Source organism: Ursus arctos, unplaced genomic scaffold (genome assembly GCF_023065955.2).
Source record: "Ursus arctos isolate Adak ecotype North America unplaced genomic scaffold, UrsArc2.0 scaffold_4, whole genome shotgun sequence".
NCBI lineage: Eukaryota > Metazoa > Chordata > Mammalia > Carnivora > Ursidae > Ursus > Ursus arctos.
In genome coordinates this window covers 18,278,988-18,303,861 of record NW_026623056.1, presented here as the reverse complement: position 1 = coordinate 18,303,861, position 24,874 = coordinate 18,278,988, and the positions used below count along the sequence as shown (strand labels likewise).

Here is a 24,874-nt window from a genome sequence, read left to right as displayed (position 1 = left end):
AAATTCAAAAAGAAAGACTAAGAAGGAATCAGCAAAGATGGGACCAACAAATCAAATCAAGACAAGGCAGCGCAGGGAACCCAAGAAAGAAAATGTCAAGCCGAAGGGGGCCAAATGCCCCAGAGCCATAGAGGCCTGGGTTGCACCTCCGATCTGGCCTGGGAGGGGTCATTCCAGAGAGCAGACAGACACAGGCCAACCGCAATAGGATGAAACAAAACAACCTGCGTTCCAAACCACAGAAAATCGACGTAATCCGTGGCCCCGTGAATCGAGGTTAGAAGAAGGGAGAATTTCCTAGTTGCTAAAAACTGAAACAGGTCATCAAGTAAATTATGGGATCTCCTTCTCTGAGGACCTTCAGAAATAGGATCGACAGGGCTGAAATGGAGGCGGCCTCGCTCAGCGGGGAGGAGGTTCAGATCCGCCGCCTTTTTCAGGTCACGGAGGCCGGCAGGCACTGGGGCGCGCGGAAAAGCCTGCAGCCGCAGCAGGGGAGCGTCAATGCCTCCCTCATTTCCTCTGCTCGCTGCCCCTCTCGGGGCGTACGGAGAACTTGGCGGGTCCTGGTTCTGCCCAGAGTTATGGGGATTTTAGGGATCCAAGAGATGAAGGCCGGAGGGCGGGGGGGGGTGGTGGGAGGGAAGGGGGGTGGATACGTATTCCCAGTGCTTTGCATTTGCACAAAAACGCGCTCCAGCTCCCTGACCTAGTCTCCGGTTGCTTCCGCACTAGCCCTCCGCCAGACAAACCGACCAGCCCCGGCTCACAAAGAACCCAGAACTACGGGCATTGTCTTCGCAAGGGGGGCAGTGGTGAACGTGGCCGACAGCTGCAGGCCGGCGCAGCGGGGCCTGGGAGGAGGCGGGCGCGGGCCGCTCCCGGCCGGTGCTCCGGCAGATTCCTGAACCGCTTCCAAGGGCGCAGGAGCCGAGCTGGACTCGGAGCCCCGCGCCCCGCCCCGTGCCTGCAGCGCCGCCTTGGACCCAGGCGGCCCGTCGTCCCAGTGTGACTGTGAGCACGACTTCGGGCGTGTGCGCACTCGCTGCCGGGGACAAGAGCTCTCTGTTTCGGCCCCGCAGCAGGCTATAAATACCTGCGTTCAGCGCAGCCTCAGCTTGGAAGGGAGCCTGCTAGCCCAGTCCTAGGTTAGGGACAGCTAATAGTGCGCTCAGGGACCTCAGAGCTCCTTGCACTCTCCCCTGGAGCCCCTAGGCCGGAGCAGGGGGAGGGGGCCCGATGACGTCATGGAACTGGTGTAGGATTTAGCTCAGGAACCCACCTGGGAGCAGCCCTGGGGCCGATGTTCTATTTAAGACGACGGTGCACCACTCTGGGCTCCACTTTCCCAAATCCATCACGGCAGCTTGCCACCTTCCCAAGATCTAAGCAGGCTTGGGGTTCTGAAAGAAATCAATGTGGACCGTCTAGGCCAAGAACCCTGGAGAATGGGCATGCAGGTTTGGGCTGGCAAGGCGCTCACAAGCATGGGTGGGGCTAAGAGGCCATTAAAATTCTTCCAGCTACGTCTCAGGTAGTGGGACTGATTTCAGGCTGAAATATGCCTCGTGGCACAGGTAATGTTATTATTAACTGTAATAACAATGTAGACAGTTATCGGAATGCTGCTGCCTTCCAGAGACTAATCAAACCCTTGAAGTAGAAGTTATTCCACCACCCCAACCCCATTTTATAGATGACAAACTAAAGCTCCAAGAGGTCGAGGAGCTTTAACGAAGGATCAACACAACCGCCAATGTCAGAGCCACCATTTAACTCTTTGTCTTCAGGCCCAAACATGCTCTTTCCAAGACACTGCATTGCCTCTCCATTTTCGAATAGGTGCATTCCAACGGTGAGAGCACCCACTGTCCAACAGCCCCCAGGCTCTCCCATCTCTTAATTCTATTTGCCCCAGTCTGCCTATGACCCAAGACATATTGGGGGAAGGGGACAATCCATCAGAAAGCAGAGGGAGGACTGTTTGCTCTTCCGGAGAGAGGTTAAGAACTGACCAAGTTAATAGCTAACACTCCTAGCTGGTTATGACTGGAGATGGAGGGGACAGGGTACACTTAACACGGCAGCAGGGAAGAAAGGGGACTTTGTGAAACACGATGTGCCAAAGGCTGTGCTGTGCTAGTGGTACACTTTTTTTTTTTTTTAATAACAAAACTGGCAACAAGGCAAGATATAATACTATTATCCAACAGTGATGTGCTGGGCACTGCTCTAAGTACTCTGCAAGACCGAGTAGTGGTGGGAAGATTTCAATTATTCAGACAACAGCTGGAGTTTAATTTTGCTGTAAGTCTAGCATCAGCAAAAGTCCCGATTTGCCTCATTGACTCTTTCGTCTCCAGAGTAGGCTCTGGCATCGGACTGCCTGGGTTTGCATCCTCGCTCTGCCAGCTTGCAGAGGGGCAAGTTATGTAGATTTGAGCAAGCACCTTCACCCCCTGTGAGACCCTGTCATTTGGGGGGGGTAGCAGTGGTGCCGTGAAGATCTCAAGAGAGACTGCGGGGGAAGGACCAGCACATTGCCCAAGAAAGCTCTTGCCAAACGTGAGCTGCTCATGCTATTATTATTACCTCCTGAAGGGAAGGGGCATTTTGGCCAACAATCCATAAATTAAGATGGTGTGGAAGTAACTACAGCCAGGAGGGAAAGTGACCGTTTTGTCTGAGAGGTGATAAGGGTGACAGGAAGTCAGTGCTGGACACAGAGTTGAGCCAAAAGCTAATTTCAGAGAGTTTGGAAAAAAAGTCTGACCCAGTGGGATTCTAGCCTAAATCCTTAAATAAGAATTTATGTATAAAGGATAGGAAGGATAGAAGATATTCCAAAGTACATTTTTAACAAATCATTAATTCCATTGGGAAGAAAAAGGAAAAGAGTTCAAAAAATCACCACCACACCAGGAGCTCCGGGTTGGGCCCATGCTTTCAGGAGGCTGTACACATATGTGCAAAAGCAGGGCGTGACCATGCAACCAGGAGTGAATGTACAAAAGCAACTGAGACCTGACGCTGGAGACCAAGCAGAATGTTAGACAATGACGTGAAAGAGAACATGGAAAGTATAGCTCATTAGGACTTTGCCTGCCAAAAGAATTTTTATCTTTTCCAGAGAGCGTAGCCCTAAAAAAGAAGGAAGAACAGGTGCTAAAGGTGGGTACCAGAGCCGGGGGTAGATCAATAGAGAACTAACTGGCCTTGGAAAACACATTAGAATCCTGAACAAACCTACAGCTGTCTTTCAGGGGCCCCTTTGACAAATCTAGAAAACAGAGTGGAACTCATCCAATGAGAGGCAAATGGAAAAATGCCCCAGTTTTCAAAAAATTAGAAAAGGAGATATCCCAATCCCTGCCAAGTTTCTGAAATAAATTATTAACCAAGTATTTGCACTTTGCACACAGATATTAGTGCCTTAATATGAGTTCTCTTATTCCTTTTCTGATAGAGATTGTAGGGTGGCCATTTAGAAAAATGCCATTTGGTCTCAGCACAATCTTATGTGTTAGTGGTGAGAACAAAGGATTGAGGGCTGGAGACCTGGATACTAGTCTGGTTTCACCATTAGTAAGTTGACTTCTCTGGGCCTCTTCTATGAAAGATGGGGCATGTTCTTTTAAGGCGCGCTCGTTTTTAATTTCCATGATTCCACATTGTAATGAAAAGGAGAGTGAGTGACAGTCCAATCCAGAGGGTGCAGCCCAGCAAGGCGGCCACATCTCGAGGTGTGTGTAACGCACATTGTCTGCTGTGTTAGACTGACCAAGGAGAGGGCTTGGCCCCTGGTTTTGTCCTTTATATACATGTGTTCATGACTTAGTCCCCAAATGATAGGAAGGCTATGGCAAGGGGTTGTAGAATGAAGATTTAAAATGAACTAGATGGACAGAGGGGGCTTGGGGTAAGAACCAGATGAAATTGATGGACCTAAATGTAAAGCCCTATGTCTATGTTATTTGAAAAAATACCTACACAAGTTCACAATGGGGAAGAGCTGGCTGAGAAGCAGATAATGGGCCGAGGGTCCGGGTGTCTGTGATGACCACCCATTCAAGCTGAAGCAATTCAGCTGTCACCTAGCTGCTGCCAAAGAGCTAGAGCAAGTGGTCATATTTAACAATAAGGCTAATGATAAGGGGGGACATGTGTTGCGCCTTCCATGGGCTTCCCACATTATCTCATTTCTGGGGAAATGACAGCGTGAGAGGAGCCCAGCCCCAGGATGTGCTCCTGCCCTGGTCACCTATGCCATCAGATCCTGTGACAATGCTGGAGGCCTTACAGAATGGGACCATCACCAAGAGTAGTCTGTGCAGAACAGGGCAACCAGGACAGGCAACCAGGTCCCACAGGAACAGCTGAGAGAGTTGACCGTGTTCAGCTCAGAGGAGGCACAACCAAAATGGCGGTGTGAGAGGGAGGAGAGATAAAGGGGCCATTAGGACTTCAGCTCTGACTGCCTGCCACAAGTCAGTGTATTTCCATGTGTACGTTGTGTGACTTTGGGCAAGTTACTTAACCACTTGTGTGTCTCAGTGTCCCCAAATATAAAGAGCAGATAGTCACAGTAACTGACTTCCAAGATTATTATGGAAGTAATAAGTGAGCTGTGTACAAAAGCTTACCTGGCAGATGGCAATGCTTAACACATCTGAACAGCGATGATGATGATGTCATCTTGTAGCTCGTGGGCTGTCCCCATGGAGGAGAAAGGAGGGTCATTCTCTCTGGCTTCAGAAGGGGGGCCAGGACCAATAGGTGGAAGCAGGAAGAGAGAGAATCTGCTTCAACATAAAGAGACAAGCTTTCAAATAATCAGAAGTTCCCAGTGAAGAAATGAGTTTCCAATCACCAGAGACTGGAGGACAAGGCATGGGGATGATAAGGTATCCTAAATTAGGAGCTTTGAAGAAAGCAGGAGGTAAGCAAATAGGGATGGCAACAAGCCCTTCCTTCCTGTTCCTCCTCTGTTGAGAAGTCTCTGGAAGTTCGGATTTGTAGGTCACCCCAAAGATGGTAGATTTTGGTTGCATGCTTTTCATTTTTCCTGCTTCCTAATAAGTAAGATAAAGACCTTGGGCTTTACAGTCAAATTCCCTAACTTAGAATCCTTGCTCTTTTATATATCAGCTGTACAACCTTGGATAACTTAACTCCCCTCTCTGGGTCTGGTTGTTTCCTTCTGAAATGAAGTAAACTACAGCAACAACAATCAGAACTAAAACATTTCTTGCTGCATTGGTCAACAGTATGCCAAAAGGAGGCTGACCTTATAGATATTTGAGACAGGCAGATTCAAGCCTTCTGGCGCTTTGTACCTGGTGGGGGATGCGGGTGGTGGAGAACGGATAAAGAAACTGCAATGTCAGCAAGCACAGGGCCAAAACTGCACTTAAAAATGTAGATACGGGAGACAGGCGAATCCTGAAAACCTTCCAAATCTTTCCTCTTTATTATTGAAGTATGTTTGACACACAATGTTACATTCGTTTCAGGTATGCAATATAGTGATTCAACAACTCTATACCTTATGCTGTGTTCACCGCAAGTGTAGCTCCCATCTGGTACCATGCAACGCTATGACAATACCATGGACTGTATTCCCCATGCTGTATTGGAAAGCCTTCCAAGTCTTCGCATCTTGTCCTTACCACAGGAGGGATAAAATAATAGGGGGTGAAATGAAACTTGTCGGTCCTTTGTTCAGAATCTGCTATGTATTAAGTTCGGGGCTCAGCGTCCCACCATATCTTCACGAAATGGTTATGCAGGGACAGAATTGATGATAATGAGGTTGGACCAGAGGACAGGTTTGCAGTTGTCTTGAGAACCATCCCTAAAGCCCTTCGAGATCCGTAGAGGATCTCTGAAGCCTTGTACAGCTGTCCTCAGAGCTGACCAGGATTACATCTCCCCAACCCACCACAGGGGCCAAGGCATTAGGTCCCCGCCACTTTGCCCAAGATTGAACATCTGACAGAGGCAAGGCTGCTCGCTGAGGGCCCCTCGCACCCTTCCTGAGAGCCCCCACCACACACACACACACACACACACACACACACACACACACACAGCACCTTGGGTCGGCGTACACCGAGAACACTAACCAATGACCTTTTCTCTCTGCCCCTCAGTGTGACGGGGTTGGGGTAGACCTGAGCAACATCTTCCTTGAGGGCATTGCCATTCTCAACATTCCCAGCATGTATGGTGGCACCAATCTCTGGGGAGAAACCAAGAAGAACCGGGCTGTGATCCGGGAAAGCAGGAAAGTCGTCACTGACCCCAAGGAACTGAAATTCTGCGTCCAAGGTAAGCAAGGCATGAGGAAAATTGCTCTAGGTCGGCGCCCCAGTGAGAGGGGCATTCAGGTGGGTCTGTCAGCAAACTGTATCAGGGCCCACAGCAGGCTCTAGAAGGTCCTACAGCCCAACAAGGACCCGTTGCTCTGGGGATATGCCGGCTCATCATCCCTATTGTTGCAATCTTTACAACCTAACTGAGAAGAGAAAATTAACAAGAAGGGAGCCTTAAATGACAGTCAGTCGTCAAACTGGGATGCTGAGGTCAGGAGTCAAACGCTGCTCTCAAGGTCACCAGTGCCCTCCAGTAACAAACCAAACAGTCAGTTTTCACACTTGGTCTTCCTTCACTCAGCAGCCGCATTTCACCCAATCCCTCCCTGTTCTGCAAATACTGTTCACTTGGCTTCTAGGATTCCACGGGTTCCTATTTTCCTGCTCCCACTGGTTACCCCTTTCCAGTCTCTTTCACTGATTCCCCATCCCTCTAATCTCTTGGTTCTGGCAGTCCACAGGCAAGGGCCTCAATCCTCTTTTCTGTCTGTACTCACTCTTTTGATGACCTCATCCAGGCGTGAGACTTTATTTAAATACCACGTGAGTGTCAGTGACTCAGCATGCCCAAAACCGAACTCCTGATGTCCCTCCCACAGAACTTCTCCACCCATAGCCTGCTCCCATTTCGGTTGATGTTAACTCCAGCCTGCCCGTTGCTCGAGCCAAAACACTTGGCACCATCCTTGACTCCTTTTTATCTCACACCTCCCATCCCACCCATCAGAAAATCTGTGAACGCTACTTTTAAAAACACATCAAGGATCCAGTCATTTCTCACCCCTGCATTTCTGCCTCCTTGATCTGAGCCACCTTCCCCTGTCCTCTGGATTACTACAAATGCTCCTAACTGTATTCCTTGCTTCTCCCCCTGCTCTGTGGAGTCTGTTCTCACCACTGCATCAGAGGACCCCTGGGAAAATATGTCAGATTATGCCACTCTGTGGCTCAAAACCCTGCAGCGGCTCAGAGTAAAAGCCAAAGATCTATATGTGGCCCAGAGGGCCCTAGATGGTCTGGCCTCATGTTACCTTAGTAACTTCATCTTCTATTACTCTCCCCCTCGTCCCTCTGCCTCTGTCACCCTGGCTTGTCTAACACAGCAGGTTGCTTTTATGGACTGACTATACTTTCTGACTGGAGCAACTGGGAAGTATGCCTTAGAAGCCATCAGCTGGACCTTCCCCTGCCAACCCATCAGGATACAGAACACACCTTCACCCCTGTACCTTACCAGCCATTTCCACCAACGAACCAAGTGGGAACTCAATCAGAGTACCTGGGCAGCTCTGATTCCTCTGTGGTTTGGATGAATGGCCCCCACTGATCCTCAGGGGTTCTCAGTGGACTGGTGAGCTGAGGGAGGAAAGCCGTGTATGAGGGTACAAAGATACCACATCAAAAGGCAGGAGACCAGGCTCTAGTCAAGTACTGGCACTAACCTGTTTTTGGCATCTCGGTTTTCTTTGCTGTAAAACCAGGATCTCATGTAAAATTTTGATAGCTTGAATGAATGGGGTTGAAGCAGATCATTGGTTCTTACACCGGGCCTGCTTGTTGAAAATGAAGATTTCTGGCCCCTATGGTACCCAGATCTACCTAATAATTACCGGGTTGGTTCCTGGGAATCTAAATTTGTAATGAGCTCCCCAGACAACTCTGATGGGCTGCCAGGTTTGAGAACCACTAACATAGGCAAAGTATGCATGGATCTGGATCTCTGTTCTTTGATGTCCCTGGACGACAAGTGCTAAGACTGGATATGATCCTACCATAGAAGAAGACAAAACTTGGCTGACCATCAAAGGGAGGGGTTACTTGCTTATTTCAGACCGTCTATTAGAACGTCAGATTGTTCTATTCCAAGGCAAGGTCATCGAGAGGCATCATCTCCACACCTCCAGCCTTTAAGAGAAGACTCAGGAATTTTTATTTCTCTGTTGCCCTCTTAAGTCCCCTTTATTTCACACAGTAAACTTTTCAATTTGTATAAATTATTAAACTGAATAATGTGTTCCTCCTTCCTCCCTTGGCAGGGGAAGTTGTGGGTGCTAGCAGAGGGTGGGGGAACCATTGGAGGTTGTAGAAAGTTTGTACAAATTTTCCCACCCTGGTGCTCCTACCCCAACCCCCACCCTGATATCCAGTTCCAGCAGAACAGAATCGGGAGAATCCCCCCCCCTCCCAGGGAGTGGGGAAGCTCTTGCTGAGGACACGTTCTGGTTAGGATTCAAGGACTTACCTTCTCCTTACATATCTGACCATGTATCTTCCCCTTCCAGCAAGAGTAATGTGTCTGCTGATCACTCCTACTCATCATCTACAGGAACTCTCTTCCCCAAATCCCCCTTTCCCACCCCCAGAATGTGCTTTCAGAGCTAAAAACAAAGCTACTTCCTCATCTTTAGCTGAGGACATGAGCGGATCAGAGCAGAGGCCCAAGAGGGGCCTGGCTTCTGGGGTTTACAGAGACAGTGGCATTGAGGTTTTTTTTTGAAAGGACCATGATCTCATTTATGTTGAGACATTAATGGGGGAAAGCTAAAGAGACAACCTATTTAGTAGAAGAGCATTGGCCTGGGAGTGGAGAGACCTGGGTTCCAGTCCATCCTCTGCCTCTCACTAGTGTGTGATATTGGGCAAGTCTTTCACCCTGTTGGGTTTCAGTTTTTATCTGTAAAATAGGCAAATGTGACAATCACATAGGCTCCTATAGATCATAAGTTCCTTGCAGATCCAGCAAATTAAGGCATGGCCAGGTTTCAGCCTAGGTGGGCTCCTTGGCAGGCTCTTTTCATCTTTCAGAGTGTTTTGTTTCCCAGATTTTAGGCCAGCTGCTAGGAAGGTGGGAATCTCTCTCATCGGGCTCTTCATTTGCTGGGATTCTTTACTCCTTGGCAATTTCATTGGGATTGGAGGTGAGGAAGAAGACAGGAGAGAGCAGTGGGTGGGAAGCAATTTCTCTTAGGAGGAATAAGGGGAAATGACACTAGAAGGGGTTACTGTCAAACCTCCTCATCACAGATCAATCTTTCTCCTTAGAAAAGCAATCCAAGAAATAAGGTCGTTCAAAATGAGCATGGAATGAGTTCTATAAAAACATTGCCTAGTCAGAACGCAATGAGTGCTGGGAAAAGCACCAAGCTTGCAATTGAATGACTTGGGTTTACATTGAGCTTTACACCTTCCGGTTTTATAAACCCAACTTACTGGGAGTCTCAGCTTCTTCATCTGTAAAATGGGTATAATAATATCTAACTTGTTATGAAGATGATGGGTGTGAAAGTGCCTGGAACATAGTATAAGTTCAAACTTTAAAAAAAAAAAATTACCCTTCACCTTTCATCCTGGCTTATTCTGGAGCATACCAGTTGATTTCTGATTTTGAAGTTCTTCATTTTAGCATTGCCATCTTCCTGTACTAGCAATAAAAAAGAGCAGACCTCTTGCCAAAGTCCAGCCCAGTCTTTGTCCTAGCCCATTAAATTTATATCATCAATTGTACTGACATCTCCTTTCCTAGACCTTTCACGTTCCAAGCATGGAGGCTGGGGGTTAGTCATCTTTGTATCCCCAGTGCCTGACGCAGTGTAGTTAGTCAAAACAAGGTTGCTGGATAATGAGCCGTACGTGGGCATTGGTTCTTTTTCGTTTTTGTAACACCAATAAGAGTAGTGATAGATAGTCTCTTATATTTGCATTTCATTTTGGCTTACATACAGTTTTGCATATATTAACTTCATGTGATCCTAACCAGAAACCCATGAGCAAGGTTATACCCACTCCCTTCCATATCCCTATTTCATAGCTGGGGAAAAAAAGAGGCCCAGAGGAGGGGCCCTCTTACACAATTTACATCCAGTGGTAGTAACCAAGTCCATGATTCCTAGTTAGCCTCCAGTGGCTAGTAGTCAACCAGAAAATGTATTTGAAAATCCTACTGCTTATATTGTACAAGCCAGACACTCAGAAAGCAGGAAATGTTTATATACCCGTCCAAGGAAAGGCTCCACATAGACTTGTGTAAATTCTGCTCCTCCTCTAAGGCCTATGTCAAGGGCTGTCTCCTTTCTGGAGCCTATGAGGGCACCTCTGGAAGTGAATCCAGCCTCTGCATTCCTAGGGCACTTGATTTTACTGTCTTGACAGTACACTGATTATGGGTCGCCCTGTTTCATGGGTGTGTATATCCTTGTCATTTCTTTCTTCTGCCAGTACCTGGAAAATGGGGAGCAGGTGGTCCTCATCTTTGTGTTCCCTTCAAAGCCTAACATCCTACCTACCTGCTCACGTTGTTCTTCAGAAATGTTTCTTGGAGGGAGGGAGAAGGGGAGGGAATCTTGCCTTTGGTCTGCCAGCATAGTGGCCCGTGGATTCTGGGGCTGGATAGGAACAGGCACTCGGTGGAAAATCTTGGGGGGAAATAAAGTATTTTAAAGAGTTACATGTGGGTATTTATGAGGCTGAGAGTTTCATCTCGTGATACCATTAGACTCAATTGATAAGTAAGTTGTGCCAGCTATCTGCAAATAAGTAATTCAGATCTACCTTGAGGACTTGGAATCAATGTAGGATAAGGGACGAAACATTGAGCTAGAAGTTGAAAGACCCGGGCTTTCCCACCACCAGTCACATGACGTTGGTGAAGTCATTAAACCTCCCCAAGCCTCCATTTCAACTCATACAAAATGGAAACAATTATAGTCTCTCTCACTCAGCATTGTTTTGAGGGTTAAATGAGATCACTCATGTAGAGCATTTAGCAGAGTGCCTGGAACATGGGGAGCACTTCGATCGATAGTAATCAGAGTTATTGTTAAGTGATAAATGAGAGTGATAAATATTTAGTGTATGATAAGAAAGGGGCCAGAATTTTTTTAAAGATTTTATTTATTTGAGAGAGAGAAAGAGAGAGAAAGAGCATAAGTGGGGGAGAGGGGCAGCGGGAGAGAGAGGGAGAAGCAGACTCCCCGCTGAGCAGGGAGCCCGATATGGGGCTCGGTCCTGGGATCCTGGGATCCTGGGATCATGACCTGAGCTGAAGGCAGACTCTTAACCAACTGAGCCACACAGTCATCCTGAAAGGGGCCAGATGTAGAGTTTTGTTCTCTTAAGCTCTGATTATTTTTAAATTACCTATGGCTCTGAAAACCTGTATCTCTAGGGTTATTTGTTGGCTCTGTGCTTAAGCTGGTTTGGCTCTTGCTTCCAATATGAGAGCTAACCCCTGAGCTGGCTCTCCAGTGAAGCAAGATAAGGGTAAGGGTGCCAAGTCTTGAATCCAGGTGAAGCACCAAGGGCATGACACAAAGCTGGACCAGTTCCTGGAAGGCTGGAGAGTGAAGCCCTGGGAAGTTCTGCCATTGTTTCTCTCTAGCCCCACCCTAGGTATGGATGAGAGGACTTCCTACACATTTTCTCACATTCTTCACTGAGCCTCATATCTGTCCCAGTCCAGCCTTTGGCTTACACCAGCAATAGCCTTGAGGCCATGTCACCCACACCTAAGCCCCTCTGTCCATCTGCTATTAAAGCAACACTTTCCTCGGTGATTTCTTAGTCAGTCCTATTTGAACTGCAAACAGAGTATGCTATATGAGGTTCTAAGCAGAGAGGACAAAAATCTCCCCAGATTTTCATTGGTAATAATTTTTGTAATACCGGGTAAATGAAGACAGGGAGACAGACCACCATCGGTAGAGTGTGTATACTTCATGTCAGTTTTCCAGCAATGGGGACAGGCTTTCTCTCATCTATTCAACACACACTTATGAAGCACCTATCAAGTGTCAGGCACCAGGGGACAGTGATGAGCAAAAACATAGTCCCTGTAGCCATTAGAGAGCCTGGGAGCCAGGCCTCAATAAAATAATCCAACAAATAGGCATCTAATTAGGATCTGTGATAAACAGCAAAGAAGGAGATTTGCAGGCCTACCTTAACCCCCAGCGAGGCCAGCCAGCCAGTGTGGGGCTCACAGGAATGCCTCCCTAGCCTCGTACTTGAACCAACTAAGTAGGCATCACACAGGTACCCTCCTAGCAAACACAGAGTCCTAAATCTGCCCAGATGCAGATGTCTTGCCTGGGAAGGGGAAACCTTGCCACTTCAGCTAACTCCACTACTTCGCAGGCACACATGGTTCCATCTGCCTCCGCGCTGTGCCCATGTGGATTTTCACGGATTGTATGGACCGTACCCTAAATGTCAAAGCAAGGGAATGGCCTGCTATCCAGCCATCTCAGGCTCACGTTCCCAGGTGAGGAGCTGGAGCTCAGATGAACCAACAAAATAATTGTGAGCTTGTGAGTTCCTTGCGTCTCAGGGCTTTCTTTTCACTTGCATGAAACCATAACAGAAGGTGGCCTGTTGGGTTCAGGAGCTGTCCAGAGTTGCAGGTTCCCAATCTTCCTGTTCGGTGGGGAGCTGACCAGAAAGACAGTCATAATGAGCAATAGTCAGCCACTTACTACTCATGGGGGTTGAGAGAAAGTAGAAATGTTCCAAATAAGTGTGTGTTCCACAGAGGTCTCTTGGACCAAGGTTTCTCCTGGGGGCTGAGGTAGAGCAAGGCAAGTGATCCCTAAAGAGCCTGGGGGTACTTGGGTGTGCACTGGGACTCCCCTCAGTGCTGGGGAGTAACCATGGCAACCTACATGTCATTCCTCTTAACCCATTACTGGCCTACAGAGAGACTCCCTGTTGCTTTTCACAGGAAATCACAGCATTGTCTTTCAGTCCTTCGGGGTCCCACATTGGAATCAGCATGCCCCAAATGAGGCATTACCTTCTTTACACACCCTCCCCTTCTCCTAAAGCCCACCACCCCTGCCCATGCTCCTTGCCTTGTTAATGGCATCATCTGTGGCCCACACTAGAGCCCCACAATCATGCATTTCCCTTCACAGCTGGCTTGTGGAACTCTCCTACAATTATTTCCTTACCTGGTGTCTCCCACCTGACTATGAGCTCCTCAGCTCCAGATGTCATAGTTCTTTCAGTATTCTTGTGCCTGGCACAATCCCTGAGACCTCAAAAGAGCTTATTAATATTGGTTGACCAAAAGCACCAGGGATGGGGACACCTGGTGTGATGAGTTAGGGAATTGTGTTTGAGTTGATCTCTCAGCAAAGTGGAATCTGTGGGTGTAGTGCTGGGGCACAACGTCCCAGGGCCTCTGTGTCAGCACCAGCCTCTACCGGAGGCCAAGAGGTCCACCTCCCAATCCTCACTCTTCCCTTCTCCAAGCCCCTGGCTGTTCCCAGCTGACCGTACATCAGGTGTGGCTCTCAGGGCACCTGTCAGAGCTGCCCGCTCAATCTGCAGGTTAGGCCAGGTAGGCTTTTTGCAGCTTCCAAATCAAGGCCACACAACCTGGTTCTCAGAAGTCTGTTTCTGTAGAAACTATGATGTTGCTTATGTAGCACTGACATCCCAGAATCACAAGTCTCTTAGAAATTCAGAGATCATTGTGTCCTCTAGATAAGGAGAATGAGAGCAAGGTGAAGTGGCTTGCCCTCGGCCCAACTGGAACTGAAGTGCAGGTCGTTTAGCTCACACGGGGCCAATTCTCAGTACCCGAGAGTAGGCATTGGCCAACTTTTCCTGTAAAGGGTCACATAGTAACTATTAAAACAATTAGGCTTTGTGGGCTGTACGGTCTCTGATGCAACTACCTCACTCCGTCCACTTAGCATGAAAGCCGCCATAGACAATAGACATGAATGAGCATGGCTGTGTTGCAACACAACTTTATTTACACAAACAAGCTGCAGGCTGGATTTGGCCCTTGAGGCGTGGTTTGCCCATTTCTGTTCCAGAACCTCATGTGGTCCCCAACCAGCAGCAAGGGCATCACCTGACAGTGTCAGCAATGCGGACTCTCGGGTCCTGGGGCAGACCTGAAGAAGTCGAATCTGCATTTCCACAAGACCCCCTGGGGATCATATGTGTGTTGGAGTTTGAGAAGCAGGGCACTGGTGAGCCCAGCTGCTCCCCCTAAGAGTGCCAAGAAGAAACTATAGATTAGGAAAATGAGACTCAGGGAGATCTGTGGACCTGCCTTGGTCACACGCATTGGTGGATATGGGACTAGAACCCAAGTCCTACTATTTCAACATGAAATTCTTTCTGCACACACCGGAGTATGGGCCCCAGCCTCCTCATTTCTGGCTGGCTCTGACCCAACTCAATTCACTGGAAATTCAAGAAAAGCAGTCCCTCATCCTTTGCTGACTTCTGGGTCAAGAGGGCTCTGACTCCAGCTGTGTCTCCGCTTCTTCCCCATCTCATCCCCAACTAAGACCTGGGAGGGACTGGCAAGGTAGAATTGTGCCTCGGGGGGCTGCTCAGCATTGGCACGGGGGAAACTTACTCACCCAGGAAGCTGGAGTTAAACTTCAGTTTGATTCTTGCCTTAAGAAATTTACTGCTTAAAATAGAACCACAGAGCCAATGAACCCTTCATTTTTCACATGCAGAAGAAACTTCTAGAGTAGCTCTTTGGCAGGCCTAGACACCTTAGATTTTCCCCCTTTGCTTGCCCCACCTTGGCCCACACACCAGTCCCTATTTTTCTGTAGCAGCTTGTTAGCCATTTGATAGCGGGTGTCTGCTAAGACACAACCCACATGCTGGCCACTCTGCTCCACATGGCCTGAACATTGGTGCTCTTCATCTGTTCCTATTTTGGGTAAGAAGTATTTCATGTTCTTAATTAATCAACTAATATGTCTGGGGCTGCTTTTACTGAGCACTTAGGGCCAAGGCTGTTGCATATTTAATTACAGATCTTCCTTGACTTACAATGGGGTTACATCCGAGTACCATCCTTGTAACCCCATTGTAAGTTGACAATACTGTAAGTTGGAAGTGTATTTACTACACTTAACCTCCCGAACATCGTAGCTTAACATAGCCTACCTTAAATGTGCTCAGAACACTTACATTACCCTACGGTTGCGCAAAATCATCTAACACAAAGCCTATTTTATAATAAAGTCTTAAATAGCTCACGTAATATAATGAATCCTGTGCTGAAACTGAAAACCAGAATGGCTGTCTGCGCAGCCGTCATTTACCCCGTGATCGCGTGGCTGACTGGGAGCTGTAGTTTGCTGCCCCTCCCAGCAGCACGAGACAGTATGGTACCACATATCACTGGCCTGGGAAAAGATCAGAAGTCAGTGTGAAGTATGGTTTCTACGGAGTGTATTGCTTTTGCGTCACTGTAGAGTCGAAACATTGTAAGTTGGAAACCTGTATTTAATCCACTTTATGGCTGAGGACACTGAGGTTAGTAGGGTTACGTGGCCCAAGAACACAAACAGTACAGGATAGAGGGCGGATTCAAACCTGCCTTCAAGTACCACTGGGGCTCCAGGTGCCATGGAGGATGCAAGCAAGAGTGTGAGGTGTCCAGACCTCCAGGAGCTTACAGTCTACCTACAGGAAATATGTGGAGAACAATCCTGTTAACACTGGTACGATAGGCGAGCACCACGGAGTGGCAGAAACAGAGTATCCTAAGAGTGTAGGGGGCAAGACAAAGAGGGCTTTCCTTAGGAACTTGATCCCTGGCGGCCAGTCCTGTGCCTGTGCCCAGGAGGTGATCAGGAAATACCTGATGTAAGAATGAACGGATGAATGGATGAATGAATGAGCGAGCTTCAGAATGTGTATATGCTGACACGTGAGGCTGGCAAGGATTCGAAAAGCCAGTGAGTGAGACAAGGGGAACATGGGCTGTGTTCTTGAGTCATGTTCCCGGTATTTGTCATGTGCCATGCAATTTGTCCCCGATCCTCGAATAATAGGAAGAGAGGAAGATGTGAAGGTATTTAGGCCCAGAGCAATAAGATGGGAGAGGAGTGTGCAGTTTGGGTTAGAGAACAGGCAAAGGGACCAGCAGCAGGAGACCAGTTCAGAGGCTAATGGAGAACAAAAGCCAGCAGGAAGTGGGGGACAGACGAAGGGGACGCTGCCCTGTGGGTGGCCCTGCCCTCCCCACAAACCACCCAACGCATCCCAGCTTCTGCCCACACGCTCTGCCCTCCTGTCTGCCTCCACACCAAACCACTCCCCTCGCACCAAAACACGGGTCTTTTCCACCTCCAGTGCGCTGCCAGCACCTACCTCTTCCCATTTTCAGGCCACTTCATCCAATACTGGTTAAGCATCTACTTGAATTTAGCACTAGATGCTAGAAATATTTTATATTCATCATCTCAGTTTAATCCCCTACAGCACCCTTGAGAAACGTTTTATAATTAGAAAAATGAGGCTCAGGGAGGTTAATTGACCTGTCCAAGGCCACACTAATTGGTAGATCTGGGACTAGGGCCAAGTGCTAGTATTGCAAACATGGTGTTCTCTCCAAACACACCGCAGTACCCTCCCCCACCTCCCCATCTCTGGCCAATCCTGACCCAACACCAGAAAGAGCCCGTCCTGATCACAACTTCCTACTTCTGCCTTTCTGGGGCAGGTGGGTGGTGTGCACATCTCTTCTGAGCTGTGATTAGCCGGTGGGTGTAGATGTCTGCAATGTACCTTATTATATGTGTCATGCCTGAGAATCAGGTTTGAGTTGAACTGGAAAATCTCATCACTAATTGATTTATTTTATTATATACACCGTACCTGGAGCTGAAGCTTCTCGAGCTCAGTGAGCAAAATAAAGCCAGATAATAACGAACAAAATACCAACAATAGCATTTCACACTCAAGCCGAGAAAGCCAGCATTCCATTTAATAAGATTGTGCAGCCAAGAAGTCTGCCCTGAGAGGAGCCGGGAAGAGGCCCAGGCCTTCCATGCTCACTTCCTGGCCATCAGACACCCTATCACTCTCAGGTATTTTGTCTCTGCCTTGAGTTCTTTATTCTGAGCTTATTTCTGGAGTCAGACAAGCCTTGGTTTGAATCCCAGCTATACCACATGCCAGCTTCGTGCCATGAGGCAAACTCCTCAAGCCCTCTGAGCCTCAAGAGTTTTTTTTATATTGAGATAAGTTTCTATCTAACAGAGTTGCCATCAGGGTTAAAAGCAATAACCTTTGTAAAGCTCTAGGCCTGGCCCAGAGTCTGCACTCTGACCTGGTCATTCTCATCGTGTCTTCACTCGGACCACCCGGTCAAGATTCCTCGTACCTCCACTGCCTCCCAGGCCTTCTAAGACATTCTCACTCTTGGTTTTTGTTGGAGCCATGATGATTTCAGGCCCTTCATTTCCAGGAGACCATTGCTTCCTGAAAAATTTCCCACCACACAACTTCCCCAGTACACTGCCTCTCCCCTTCTCAAGCACCTGACCCTTGGGCGTAGAGGGGATTAGAAGCCCCCCTTCCACAAAGGACAGAGCTTTCATCAGAGCCCTGCCCAGCCCAGGAAGAGAAAGCCACACAGAATGGAGGCCCCACTCTTTCTTCCTCACCCCACCACACAGCAGGCTTTCAGGAGCCAACAATGGCCATTGTGAGCCCTCACTTGCTCTTTCTCTTGCCTCAGTGTAGGATTGCACAGAATGTTGTGTCTTCTGCGCAGTGTAAGGAATGGTAGGGGTTACTGCCAGTCTGCTCTTGACACAGACAGTCAGGAAATCCAGCCTCTACTTCTGTTGGAACAGCTCAAACAAGGATAGATTGCCCCCACCCCAAGTCAGGGAGAATGGAGGCCCCGAGGAAGAAAGTGACTTTCCCAAGGTCACCCAACTGGACAGACAGCCAGAGCAGAGACAAAAATCCTAGCTCCCGCCTGTTAGATCAACACATCCACTTTCCCTCCAACCCTACAGCTTCTCCTCTTCAGATAGTAGAGGCTCTGGGCTGTTTCTCCTTCCTACCTGTTGCCATCTGCATTATCCAGAGGCAAAGACCACTCAACACCCACTCTTCTGGGGCTTTACAGATCTCTGGGAGTAGAAGAAACCTGTAAGCCAGTATGACAACAGCAGGGCACAAAGGAAACTTCCCTCAAAGGAGGTGCCCAGCTAGACCAGGCGTGTCAAAACTATGCCTCAAATATCTCCAGATCCTCCTTGTTCAGCCCAGGAACAATGGATCACTATGGGATTGTATCTCTCTCTCTTATACACGCAAACACAGGAATGCAGGGAAAGGAAAGGAACTAAAGGAACTCATTTCCAAATAAAATGCTGAGCCCCCTTCCCACTTTAGAATAAAAGAAATAGAAATAGGGGTGCTTCATTTGCCAGGAGGAGCAGTCATCTTAAAATCTCAAGGTCACAGTATCTCTGGCCATCAGGTTATGTCTGCTTTTCTTCTTAGCACTTCATTCTTCCCTTACCTTCTCTTCCCTCTTTTCCTACCCGTCCCTCCCCCATCTTCCATCTCCTCCTCCTCCTCTTTTTTTTTTTTCCCTCTGCACTACCTTCTCTGGATCACATTTATGACCATCTGCAGAGGGCCACTCACCAGATAGCAGGACAGGATATTCTGAAGACACCCCTTTCTAAGGAAACATAAAATCACAATAACCACCACTGTTTGTTGAGGGCTTTCTGTGCAGGGCTCCTGATTTGTTCACGTCTAAACCTCACCACAACCCTGCCAGTGAGTTATTATATCTCCATTTGCCAGAGAAAAGACAGATTTGGGGGAGGGCACCTGGGTGGCTCAGTCAGTTGGGCATCTGACTCTTAATCTCTGCTCTGGGTCATGGATTCAGGCCCCACATTGGGCTCCACGCTGGGTGTGCAGCCCACTTAAAAAAAAAAGAAAAGACTCAGGGAAGCGAAGTGACTTCTCCCAAAGTAATAACACTAGTGGGTGCCAAGCAGTAGTAATTGATGTAAACCTGTCCACAGCCCATGCTCTGTGCCCCACAGCTTGTCTCAGGCACATATTCTTTACAACGGATTTGCAGGATGCCAAGGAATGAACCCTCCTACCTGCTCAGTTTGCTGGCAAAGGTCCCTCTGCCTCTGTCCTGTGTCTGAGCTTGGATCTCTGGGAAGAGCATTGGTCCTAGATTATTCTTCAGGGTAGGTGTGGTTGGGATACGTGAGGGCCTGGTGCTTTGACAGGCCAGGTGGGAACGTGCCCGGTGAAAATCCTGTTTGTCAGTTATAGCCTTCCTTCCTTACTCATCCTTTTGTGCCCAAGGAAACCCCAGAGCCCTTCCCCTCCAGAAAATCAAGAAATAGTCCTGTGGGGTTCTCCCTCTCCCTGCGCCCAGGCTATTTTCAGGCTGCCAGGCTTCTGAGTTGGCTTTGAAGCTCTTTAGCCTGGAGCATTCTTTCATCTGCGCAGACCAGACCCAGCGGGAAGCTGAGGCGGTCTGATCGTGCCTGGCTTTGTGGGGCTCTGGGTGCCTGAGCCACCAAGGGCACGTGGCCCATCTCCATGGAAATTTGGAGGCAGGAGAGGAGTCCAAGGTGACACCTGCCACTGCCTTGGCCGGCCGAGTCTGAGAGAGCCCTGTCAGCTACCACTCACCTGTCTAGACTGTGGGGACTGAAGCTGGCCCCACCACAAAGGCAGAGCTCCTCTTGTATGCTTTCCTTCTGAGGAGAGTAAGAAGGTCCACCGCCCCCCCCCCTCCAGTGCAGGTCAGCTTCTCCCTAGCAGAGGAATCAGGAACATTTCTAATTGCTGTTTATAGAGCATCTTCATATTCTTTAACTCTTTTGTCCTCGAAATCACTCATGAAGTAGGTTTTATTACTGTGCCTGTTATGGGCGAGGACCTGGGGGGATTTTGTCACCCCCCAAATTCATATGTTGAAGCCATAATCCTCTACCTCAGAATGTGACTATATTCTGAGATAGGGCCTTTAAAGAAGTGATCAAGATGAATGAGGCAGTGAGGGTGGGCCCTCATCTAATCTCACTGTGTCCTGTGTCCTTATAACAAGAGGAGATTTGGACGTACAGAGAGAAATGCCAGGGAAGCACCCACTCAGAGGAAAGGCCATGTGAAGAGGCAGCCAGGGGGCGGCCATCTGCAGACCAAGGAGAATGGCCTCAGGGGAAACTGACCCTCCCAACACCTTGATCTTAGCTGTCTAGCCAACACAACTGTGAGAAAATAGATTTGTGTTGTTTTAAGCCTCCCAGCCTCATGGGGTTTTGTTATGGCAGCCTTAGCAAACCAACAGACTCAGAACAGACAAACAACCTGCCCTATGTGGACACAGAGATTAAGCTGAAGCTGTTAGCCCCAAACTTCAGACCTTGTGCAGGGTTTCTCAGCATTTTCCATGAACCCTGTGACTCCTTATTTGTTTACCAGAGGCCATTTATTGAGTTGGGACAAATTCCTTTTTGCGTTTCTAATTAGTCAGACACGTACCCCTGCCAGGAAGAGCTTCAGATGAGCCTTAGCTAAGTAGTGGTACCCACGAAGCTGATAGGACTCCAGCCCAAAGCAGTGATGCCCAACATCTCAGCTACCCATGCTGCTAGAACACAGGTAAGGGGACAGTGCCCACAGGTGCCCTGGAGTGTGGGGCAGGCTTCCTTGCCAGTATGGTGGGATGGTTCAAAACTCTCTGGGCGCCATCATGTAGAATTTTAGCACCTCCATTGGGGATTGCTTGGTTGCCTGGGCTGGCCCATTCCAGCTCTTAGACCTAAATCTGGAGTATGACTGACTAAAGGGGAAATGGTAGGAGTGGGGTTGAGGGTAGCAAGGCATCCTGTTAGGCTAAGAATCTCCGGTGCTTCCCTACGGTACAGCAAGCAGGGAGCTCAAATCATGCCACTCATATATCCTGAGCTTCCCTTGCATGTTAAATGGCTGACTTTTCATTAGTGTGAACCAGAAGCCAAGATGAGGATGATCGTAAAAATTATGCATTAAGAGAGAGAGGCAATGGGCGCCTGGTGGCTCAGTGGGTTAAGCATCTGCCTTCAGCTCAGGTCATGATCCCAGGGTCTTGGGATCGAGCCCCACATTGGGCTCCCTGCTCAGCACGGAATCCAATTCCCCCTTGGCCCCTCCTCCTACTCATTCTCTCAATCTCCCTCTCTCTCTCAAATAAATAAAATCTTTTAAAAAAAGAGAGAGAAAGGCAAAAACCAGACTGGGTTATCATTACCTGTTATATGAAGATTAAATAAATTAATTCATGGAAATCCTGCTACCCAGTTCAATCTAGGCAAGTAGTTATTATTATTATTATTATTATTATTATTAATCACTATCATTTCCCTCTTTCAGGTCAAACCTATTAAGGTCTTTGGCACTAAAGCATGTATCTTATTTAGTTTATTCAACAAACATTTATTGGGAGCCTTCTATATGCCAAGGGCTAGACTAGTTGCTAGGGTTACAAAGATAAACAAAACAGGAAAGCATCCCCACTTTCAACTCTCACTGGAGTTGTGAGAGTGATATGTTCAGAAACAGTTGTCTTTTGCTGACATCCACCATCTGAGCAAAGGAGAAGGAAGAAGCATGGTGCCTGGGGCATCCCAGGAGTTCTCCAAGCAGAGGGACACCTGTGCGGGGAACAGGGCCAGCTAGCAGATGACCTTGCGTGCCTGGCGCAGGAGCCAAGGCACTGTCCCTTGGGCCTCCAGAGCCCCAGAAGGGTCTGAAGGAGGGAGTGGACTGATCAGACATGCCCCTTCACTATGAATCTGCAGCCAGGTTTACCTGTCAGTATGGAGCTCCAATCCCTCCTGCCGACAGTGGGCAGGACTAAGAAAATAAAAGCAAAATGGGACTGTTGAGATCAAGGAAGGAAAAGGAGCAGAGAGAAGGAAGAGAGAAGAGGAAGGAAAAAGAGAGCGGGATGCCCATTTAATGTAAAGCTCCCCCGAATGTGTGGCCTCTGTGTGGGGGTGTGAAACTATGAAGATGTTTTAAAAATTTTAGCCTGAATACTGGAGTTTGGGGACGCTTGTATACAGCTCTAGGAAGGTAGCCAAACAGACGATTGGGAGTTGTCAGGCTGAATCTGGCAGGAAAGAAAAGTGAAACTAATAGATTTCTAGTGGCCAGTCTGTACCAGACACTTCAGCATTTAGCACTGCCATTTCGATCTCATGACCACACTTGAGGTCAGTATTATTCCTAACTCCTAATTTTCAAGTGATAAACCTCTAGATCAAAGTAGTCAGGAAGTAACTTGTTTATATTCTTTTTCACTAACTCCTGCATGTATTTTGGACAGTTGCATTGCCTAAGGCTTAGGTTCTCAATCTTGAGCATGCCTCAGAATCTTCCAGAGGGCTTGTTAGAACACAGACCGCTGGGCCTAACCCCCGGAGTTTCTGATTCAGTAGGTCTGGGGTGGGGCCCGAGGATTTGTGTTTCTAACAAGTTCCTGGGCGACACTGATGCTGCTGTTACAAGACCACACTCTGAGAACCACTAGCCTTTGGGGATGATCCACCCAACAACCCAGCCCAGGGGTTCCCAAACTGTGCTGCCTTTTGGAATTGCCTAGGGATCTTTAAAAACAAACACTGACACCTAGCTCCCAGGCCCAAGCATTCTGATTTAACTGGTATAGATGCAATCGTCATTTGTAAAAACTCTCCAGGTAACCCTAACATGCAGCAAAGTATGGCAACCATTGACCTAGCCTCACTTCACCTTGACGCTACTGCCCACCGTCACCCTCTTCTTCAGCTGCCCAGCACTGGGGCCATAGAAGGGACTTGGCATGTACTAGCACTGCTCACCACACCTCTTTCCAACCCTCGTTCTGCCACTGGCTCACAACACGATCTTCTTAGAACGCATCACGCCTCTCACCCCCTTCTCCCTTTCCTCCAGGCTTTCGTCTCCTTCCCTATTCAAACTAGACCTTGTGCTACAGTAAGTATTACACCCATCTCTTGCCCATCACCAGCACATCAACCCCCTCGTTCTTTCTTTGACCACATCTACCTGGAAAAGTTTGAGGATCTAGACCAAACTGCAGGCATGCGAGTGCAGGGAGGCTTCTCAAAGTTGCTGTGCTTGAGCTGAGCTCTCATGAACAAGTAAAAGCGAAAGTGGGCATTTCAAGTAGGGTTACAGCATTCATCGAGGCACAAAGGAGGGATTACTTGGAGACCTTCATGCTGGTGTGCATGTCTGGAGCAGGTGCTTAGCCCTGCAGTGGCAGGAGAGAAAACTGCGGAGGCAGCCTCTCGCCAGGTGGGGACAGGCCTTGGGCATCAAGCCAAGGAGTTTACATCATGTTTACAAGTATGAAGAGCAGTCACTGGATAGGTCTTTTAAAATGACTTTTAAATTATAACATTAATACATACTTATAGAAAATATGAAAAATGTAGAAAAACATCGAGTAGAAAATAACAAGGATCTTGAATCTAATTATCCAGAACTCACCACTCTTAAGATTTTAAGGGAATTTGTCCTTCTCTTCTATGCCTATTCTTACGTAGCTGGGGGCATACTGTGAACAAATAACTGTATATCTCACCTTCACACTTAACGTTATGCACATATTTAATGTCTTTGAACTTTTGTAAATATCTTAATGGCAACACAAAAGTCTATCGTCATGGATACCGTATACTTTATCTAACTATTCTTATACAGATGGAAATGAAGAGGTGAGGGGGATGTCACTAGTATAAATGATACAGCAGTGTTCATATCTATGTGCACTTAGATCCTGTCAATGATTTCTCGTGATTGGTAGCAAAAAGGAAATTAATGAATCAACAGTATGAAAATTGTAGACTCCCATTGTCAAATTTCTTTCTAAAAAGTTTTTGCCAATTTACACTTTCATCATAGGTGTGAAAGAATGCACATTTCATCTTCTCTTGCCAGCACTTGGTGTTATGATTGGTGCCACTGAAGGATTTTTGGTATGAGGATGACATGAGCAGATTTGCATTTATAAAATCACATACTGGAGGCTGAGTCAAGTGGGCCAGATTGGAGCTGCTATTGCCGTCCTTGTTGTTCCTGCTTTGCTTCCACATTCTCCTTCTTCCATTTTCCCATTCTTCATCTTTTTTTCCTCCTCAGAGAGTGTATGTTAAGTGTTTCCTGCACACAAACATAAGGCTTTGTTACCAAGAGTGGAGCTGAAGGCCTGGCTCTAGCGGTTGCAACTTGTGCCCAGCTCAGCAACCCTCTTCTTACAATTCTATCCAAAAAAAAAAAAAAAAGGAATTTCTGGGCAATAATTCTCCTTGGGTAGAAATATTTTTTTATATTTTTCAACAAAATTGCCAAGCGGATTTAATGCTAAGTTAATTTCTTTCTGCATTCTGTGACCGTCCAACCCTACATTTGATCATCTCTGTCCCTGGAATATATGTGTTCCTTCTCCTTCTTAACCCAGCAAATTACCTGGCATTCATCCTTCAAGATTTCCCTTAAACATCTGTGATACCTTCCTCCCATACTTAGCCCAGTCATAATCAGTTACTCGGGCCTCCCTATCCCTATAGTTCAATTACAACATTTTCTACCCCTAATACATTTTCTCCTTCTTGGCCAAGAGTCCTTCAAGAGTAGAACATTTTGTATTCCCAGTTCTTATCTGGCACTCAGTTGCTACTCAG

At 47.7% G+C, this 24,874-nt stretch overlaps 1 protein-coding gene and 1 long non-coding RNA gene across 3 annotated transcripts in view; one reads left to right on the top strand and one right to left on the bottom strand.

The window, feature by feature from the left end:
* The window catches only part of DGKG (diacylglycerol kinase gamma), a 192,897-nt gene that overhangs the window by 149,111 nt on the left and 18,912 nt on the right, over nt 1–24,874 (top strand). For both annotated transcript variants that reach the window (XM_026497095.4, XM_057306756.1), the window contains one exon: nt 6,153–6,330. In XM_026497095.4, the coding sequence (XP_026352880.1) occupies nt 6,153–6,330 (178 nt within the window). The remainder of the gene's footprint in view (nt 1–6,152; nt 6,331–24,874) is intronic.
* Nucleotides 4,646–6,292, bottom strand: LOC130542643 (uncharacterized). The gene is made up of 3 exons (XR_008957340.1): nt 6,126–6,292; nt 5,546–5,664; nt 4,646–4,799 (listed from the first exon to the last, which is right to left on the bottom strand). It is a non-coding gene; the product is annotated as an uncharacterized LOC130542643 (long non-coding RNA).